The sequence below is a fragment of the Xyrauchen texanus genome, chromosome 33 (assembly GCF_025860055.1).
Source record: "Xyrauchen texanus isolate HMW12.3.18 chromosome 33, RBS_HiC_50CHRs, whole genome shotgun sequence".
Lineage (NCBI taxonomy): Eukaryota > Metazoa > Chordata > Actinopteri > Cypriniformes > Catostomidae > Xyrauchen > Xyrauchen texanus.
In genome coordinates, this window is record NC_068308.1 from 15,772,309 (window position 1) to 15,779,905 (window position 7,597).

The 7,597-nt window shown below is 37.7% G+C and overlaps 1 protein-coding gene across 1 annotated transcript; it reads left to right on the forward strand.

Moving 5' to 3' along the window:
* Nucleotides 1-1,045: 1,045 nt before the first annotated feature.
* Nucleotides 1,046-6,460, forward strand: pts (6-pyruvoyltetrahydropterin synthase). Its single transcript, XM_052102420.1, has 6 exons — nt 1,046-1,239; nt 4,039-4,118; nt 4,225-4,247; nt 4,383-4,439; nt 4,762-4,832; nt 4,958-6,460. The coding sequence occupies exons 1-6, from the start codon at nt 1,157-1,159 to the stop codon at nt 5,079-5,081; spliced, it is 438 nt and encodes a 145-aa protein (XP_051958380.1). The 5' UTR covers nt 1,046-1,156; the 3' UTR covers nt 5,082-6,460.
* The last annotated feature ends 1,137 nt before the right edge of the window (nt 6,461-7,597 follow it).

Genomic DNA, 7,597 nt, shown 5'->3' on the forward strand with positions numbered 1-7,597 from the left:
TTGTCAAAATTTTACCCTGATTTGACTGACTCCTGAAATCGCTGTGGACAAGCCCCAGCAGAACATACCCAAATGTTCTGGGGGTGTCCCAAGCTATCAGTCTTCTTGTCTTTTAAGACATTAGAGAAGGCATTGAATGTAAATCTTGAGCCCAACCCTTTGACAGCCATATTTGGCATCACACCACACACAGGATACATGAACCCCACGGCGCATGTGGTCACATTTACTACCTTGTTAGCTAGAAGAAATATCCTCCACAAATGGAAATAAGTTTTCCCTCCTATGCAAATAGATGGAACATTTTTGATTTGTGCTTGTAGGTCTCTTAAAACCTTCAGCAAAATCTGAGACCCTTTCTTAAATCACATTAAAGTTTTGCTGTGCCCTCCAGATCCTGAAAATCTAGGCCCCTAAAGTTTTTTTGGTGGGTAATTTACACCTCTGTAAAGTCTGTGTAGGGCATTTCTTTATTTGTATACTTGTTTTATTTATTTATTCTCAGTGTTATATATGCCAACAGATGTGTATGTTACGGGGTATGGGGAGGGTTTAGGCGGTTTAAAAAATGGCTGTTATTTGTTTGATGTTTCTTGCTGATCTGTCTAAGGCTACTGCCCTGTGAAAATAGCAATAAAAATAGTGGAAATAAAATTGTAGGCTACTGTTCATTGTTAGTTCATGATAACGTGTTACCCAGCCTTTATTAATCAGTATTCCTTATTAATATTCCAAATAAACTGGTAACTTATTATTAACTTAATACTATAGTTTTTTTTTAATTACCAAAGTCACAAAATACATATTTAGGTTTTTTATGTTATTGTTAATTAAATCATCCATATATGAAGCCTCTATAAAGATTACAGGCACCAAACAATGGTACCAACAATTTTTCAAAAACGTGAATAATTAACCTCATATGAGCATAAATAATGCTCATATGAAGCATCACGCACGTGGAAACTGCTGATGTCAAACTGTAATCGATTAAACATGTAATGCCCTACAGATGAGAGGCGGCCCCTTTAAGCCACACCTCCACTAAACCGAAAATAATTTGAAATGCGTGTTGTGCTTGGATAGTGCAGTTTATGTTACTTATATAAGGGATTATAGACAAGAACAGTGTCCTAATCAGGTCTGTAAGAAGAAAATGGCAAGTATTGAGAATACAGCTGAGCGTATCGGGTACATCACACGAGTGCAGAGTTTCTCCGCTTGCCATCGATTACACAGGTAATATAATAAATACACAAACGCTAACAAACAGTGTATGGCTTCTAACACATAATTTATGCAGTTTGTAGTTAATGGGTCTGCAGTACTTTCAACCCATACGTCATTATTCCAAAGACCTGTTTAGCATTATTTGTGACCGTTTCATCTGTTGTCGGTGTTATGGATCAACTGGGGATCATGTTAACTGGAAGTGCGCGTGCATGTGAAAAAATTTACTTGCCTTTTCAGCAGATTCGTTCAGTGTGAATTTTCAATGAGTAAAGACTTTTTGCACATTAAAAAAAACGTTGGTATCATTATTAAACAGCTTTGTTTCATCGATGTCTGTTCCGTTATATTTGACAATTTTAAGGGCGATTTTAACGGTTTCACAGGGTAACAAATTTGTCAGACCAGTAAATTCAGGGCCGTGCACAGGGGGGTGGCCCGGTGGCTAGAGCCACTGCCCCTCTGCCCTCATCGACTGAGGTGCCCCTCTCGCACCCCCATCTCAAAGCGCTGTGTTGTCACTCCGTTAGATCCACTGATTCCGGTAATCCGCTCCGTTTTTTCCCGCTCGCTCCGCAGCATCACTCCTGTATGTGTGTCCACGGGGCTCTCTGGTATTTTCGCATAGCTCTCTGGCTCTCTAGCATAGTATACTATATAATATAGATTTATGCTGTATAATATGAAATGAAATGTCTAATACTTTGCCTCATCTTCGATGGAAGTATGAGGCAGGCTCAGAGAGTGAGGGAGAGCCCACTGAACATCAGCCAAATCAGACATTTACAGGTAAAACGGTTAATCTGGCTGACAGGAAAGGAATATGCTTGAGTGGGATAAAAAGAAAGATAGACATTAAATGATTTGAATGGAAGAGTAATTGCATTACAGAAACATAAATTGAAGTAGCAATAAAGCCTAACAATTGTATTTACAATATGATTGTAAAAGGTTTGTTATTCAGCTCAACAGAGTAAAAGTGAAGGTCTTGGAACTGAGCCAGAGACAGAAAATGTTCAGATTGAGAAAGAAAGGCAATACAATGAGACAGGCATTTTGGAACATACCAATCATAAAAGATGAGGTTATCAAGATAACTTTCAGGACATGGTACCAAATAAAAAGATTTAGCTGTAAATGGAACAGGTAAATATCAAAATGTAAAACAGTAAATTGTTTCTGTTATTATCAGCGATGTGTAATTGTGGTGTTAGAGCATGTACACTTTTAATTGTATATTTGTAACAACTGGATAATTTGTATTAACAAGCACCCACCCCCAACCCACCCTCTTAGTGCCACTGCCCTTCAAAATGGCCCTGAGTAAATCGTAAGTGGAATTATTTTAAATGCAACACTAAAGCATTATAGGCTGGTGTGTGCCAATGATATACTGTTCAATACACCTTTTTTCACTTCTTCTTCTTTGTTATGACTAATGGTTTAATTAACCATGACAGTTTGTGTAACTTTCTCCTAACTGGAGCTGGGACACTGGTTCAGTGGTTAAGGTGCGTACACACTGCCAGCGACTTTATCGCTCCAGGTCGCCAGTGGCTGGCGGTGAAGTCGCTAGTGGGCGTTCCCACTACTGGTTGCCTAGTAACGTTTATAAATGACATTCACGGATGCCATTCCATTGCTGTTGACAGCGAATCTCTTTTCTTGCCACTAAAAACAAACATTTTGGAGGGAAAAGACTAAATATAAATGGAATCAGTACATAAAATGCTTTAAATCAAAGATGAATGAGAAACAAGGCGTGCTGTTTGCCATAGCGGCTGTTTATCTGCGGCGAAAATGCAAATGCCGGTCCATAAAATCCCCGCGATCTCAGATACACCTTTCCACGCAGTATTTTTCTGAAAATGTCCTTGTACGTGGGAAGAGACATATAATAGAGCACTGGGAAATTTCTAACAGCAAGAATTAGCCTTTCATCCATCTTTCCGTTACTGCAGGAGCTGAGAGAGAGAGAGAAGGATCACGTGAGCTCTCCCGTCGTCTCTCCTATTGGCTGTCGCTTCCGTTAGTCGCTCCAAAGTTGAACTTTTCTCAACTTTGTCGCGTCGCTGGACACGCCCACATCTAGCGCCAACGGTCACGACAGCTCGTGTCGCCGGAAGTCGCTGTGCTCGCATTAAAAATGAATGGTATTGAGTTGCTGTCGCGCGCGACGTCGCTGGCAGTGTGTACACACCTTTAGTCACGTTAATACATCACTCAGCGATCCGGGTTTAAATCCTGATTTCTAAAAATCAATAATTAATTAATTTATCATTGGTCAGTTTGGCCTTTGTACATGCTCTCCAGTCTCCACACAAAAACAAACTGAAAAAAATAATCTTTTGGCAGTGTCATCATGGGTAATCATAAATATACGACATTGTAATGCACAGAAACATATGTCCCATTAATGTCCCACGTCAATATGGGAAACCAGATTTTACCCTGTGATACCGTTAAATTCGCTCTTAAAATGGTGTCAAATTACTTGGAACAGACATCGTTTAAACGAAGCGGTTTATTAATGATACCAACCTGTATTCTTTCTTTTTTTTTATGAACTAAACATATTTTCTTTACTCATTGACAATACACAACGAATGAATCTGCTGAAAAGGCAAGTGAAATTATTCAAACGCGCACATGCCCAGTTGATCCATAACACCGGAAAGCGGAAACCTGTTGCGTCAAAAAGGAATTATGGGAAGTGTATTTTTAAATGACCCGGCGTCAAACCTATCAATAAATTGTTTGATAATCATTTAGCAAAGAAATCTGACAATTTTGTTTTATTAATTGCAGTAAATCATTAAGTGATGAGGAAAATAAAAAAATCTTTGGAAAATGCAACAACCCTAATGGCCACGGACATAACTATAAAGGTGAGGTGCATGTGCCACTACATTGTGGTTACATTGTTAACTTTAGAAATGTGATATGTCATCCTCACGCAAAAATAAAATTGTAGTATTATTTGTTTTTTTACAGTTGAAGTGACTGTTCGGGGAAAGGTACGGCACAATTATATCTACTTGCACAATTAGCCTTACACACGATTGCAGCATGCCCATTTAGCATGTTACATTGGAGAAACTAGTGGAATGATGTACATTTATTTATAAAGACACACTTATCTATCCTCGTAGATTGACAGAAACACTGGAATGGTAATGAACCTTACCGATCTAAAGGAGTATATCGAGGTAAGGCCATCCTTATACATTCCAATTTGTTAAGAATAAACAAGATTACTTAATTGTGTATAAAATTTAGGCCTACACTGAATATAAACTTGCCTTTTGTAACACTATGGTGTCATTCTTGCATAAAGAAACAATAAGAATAAGGACTTTAGAAACAATACAATAAGGACTTCAACTAAATTAGACTACTTTTTCCTGACATTCTATAATGACCTGGCTAGAACATTGAAAAATGTATTTAATATAATTAATATTAAAAAATATTAACTTGTGCAATTGTACAGGGACTTATACATATGCAAACACTTTTGATTTGTTTTAGGAGGCCATCATGAAACCACTTGACCATAAAAATCTGGACATGGATGTGCCATATTTTGCCAATGTTGTCAGGTATGGCTACGCACCTCGAGCATGTTTCTTTATTTATTTTTTATTTCACATATGTCATGAAACAGTTATTTTAATGTTTATTTAATCCTTTTTATGAAATTTTTTTTTGTTGTTGTTCCATGCAGCACCACCGAAAACCTGGCTGTCTATATTTGGGACAGTATGGCAAAGCTTCTCCAACCCAACTTGCTCTATGAGATAAAAGTGCACGAAACAGACAAAAATATAGTGGTATACAGGGGTGAATAGACTATAATTAAGCTCCAATACCAATTGTCTTCAGGCTGCAGATATTAGAAAGCCTCAATGGATTTTAGAAAGTATAATATGGGATTAATGTAAATCACTAAGAATTCGGCTCTGCTGCCGACCATGCAGCAATGATCCTATTAAACACAGAGAGATTATGCACACACAAAATGTTTTTCCAAATTAATTAGCAGCCTTCACCTCAGAACCCCTGTCTTTTGTATGGACCAATATTCTCTTGCAAAGTTGGAAGCCTATTTCAAATCAAATCACTTTATTGTCACACGACTTGTGTGCAGTTTTTTAATGGAAACAGACCTGTTTGTTATTGCAAAGTAATTTTTTCTTACTAATGAATATGTATAAATGATTTCCAGTTTTAGTTGGAAAATCTGATTGCATTTAATATTGTTTTATTGTTTTTACTAAATGTTTACTGAGAGAGAAAAATATTCTGGTTCATTGTTCTTCCAATAGATGGCGCTTCATGTTTATTGCATTCCATTCCAATTAAAGTTTGCCAACAAAATCTTTTTGAGTCTAAATATGATTGAAATTATATTTACATAGACCCGAAGATATGGAAGATATGCTATATATTTTCATGTTAAGATGTGCACATAATTTTTCACATATACCCCATCTTTATTATTATAGATGTAATGCTAAATTATTTGACTGTGCCTTTGTTGGAAATGATACACACTACCGGCAACACATGATTCTGTGCTGTTTTGGAGTGACGGTTAACTGGTGAGACAGACTTCCTGCTGTACATGCACATTCCAGTGGAATGTCTTCACTTTGAATCATGGCACCATAGCAGGCCCTTCCAGAACACTGGTGCATGGTCTGGTCACGTCTCTCCCTTAGGTGCTAAGATATTATTGTGGGGGATCCACCGATGGTGATCCTGTGCTATGGGTTTCAGCCAGGTGTCTTACCTCAGCCAGTCTGTTCTTGGTCGACAGATCTGTTGGCAATGTGGTCTTGTGATTTTTTTCTCTTTCTCTCACTTGCAAAAGAAAGAAGGGGGGTGAAATACTAAATAAATTAAAATAAAACAAAGGAGTGTAATTAGATTATAAGTAATTGTAACAATAACATATCTAAAATCACTATTTTTACATTATATTTTTCAGTTTTAGAATACTACCTCTACAAACCCTTATATCCATGCTTATTTCACTTATCTGGTGGTAATACCATGGTACTTTGAGATACAATTACCATATTTATGTACCGTTTTGTATTTGCATTTGCATGGTGCTTCAAAGTACATCAAATAATACCATGTTACTACCATGGTAAATTGATATATGATTATATGATCATATACAATTGTATTTACATGGTGCTTCAAGGTAAATAAAAAAATACCACGGTACTTCACTATATGATTCCTTTATTCATAAAGCCTACCACTGTATTAACATTGTATTGCGTCCAGGTAATGGTACATGTCCAAAAAACATAGCAATGCCATGGTACTTTTTTATGTGTTGGGCCAATATGTGTTTTGATACTCATTTGGTTGGAAAATGTATTTACCTGCAGAAGTCATTTACAAGCTGCAAATGTGTTGAACATTATAAAGACCTTCTTCATCACTGGCAAACGATAGGATGCATTTGTAGGTTTGTTTTCCATTGATTGTAGATATTTATTTTCATTTTATAAAATACTATGTGATCTTATTGGCATGTGAGAGCGTGCACAAATGATTCAGCAGGTATATCGCATTGTTTGACCCACCTTACAAAAACGTTGGGTAGGCCAGCTGTCATCTTAGAAAGGCTGTCTTTCAGGGCAAGTGTCTTAGACATCAGGACTTCAATGATCTGTATGAGAGTGCCATAAAAACAGTGATTCTCCCATTATAAGATGTCTAATGCAACAGTAACCGGCTTCATGACAACTCTATAATGCCCTAGGACTTGGTACTCCTTGTCGGTTAAGCCCTTTATTCCCAGTCTGACACACAGGCCATTCAGGTCACTGATGGAAGAATTCCACCTTGTGGACATGGGCACTAGGAGCTTTCTACGACTCACGTCCTTCACAAGCTTTGATGCTATGTGGAGCGGCTTGCCTTGATCCAGAGTGCTGTGCACTTGGCTATACCACTTCTACAGATAGCTTTAGTATAAGGACTAGCTGACACCACTATTCAACATCATTGGTGGAGATAAGTTTGTTAGTATGTGATGCACATCTGTGATGAGGTTGAAGAAAAAACTGATCATCACTTTCATTGGAGAGGGCCTCTGTTATGTCAGTAAATGTGACTTCATCCTCATCCAGGCCTTCCTCTTCAGGTTCAGAAACAGAGTCAACAGGCTGGTGCATTTTAAATGCCTATACACAATTTGATCCATTATCAGTTACTGTGGCCGTCACCTTGTTTGAAGGTCCATAAAATGAATGGATCTGTTTGATCTCTGCACCGACAAACATTATATGTCTCCCCCTGATCTGTTTGCATGCCACGGCAGCTTTCTCGCGCTGAAAACTCG

Coding starts and splice junctions, on each gene's coding strand:
- pts (XM_052102420.1), top strand. CDS start 1,157: ATGGCAAGTATTGAGAATACAGCTGAGCGTATCGGGTACATCACACGA. Junction 4,248..4,382: donor AAGTGACTGTTCGGGGAAAG/GTACGGCACAAT, acceptor CTATCCTCGTAG/ATTGACAGAAACACTGGAAT. Junction 4,440..4,761: donor ATCTAAAGGAGTATATCGAG/GTAAGGCCATCC, acceptor GATTTGTTTTAG/GAGGCCATCATGAAACCACT.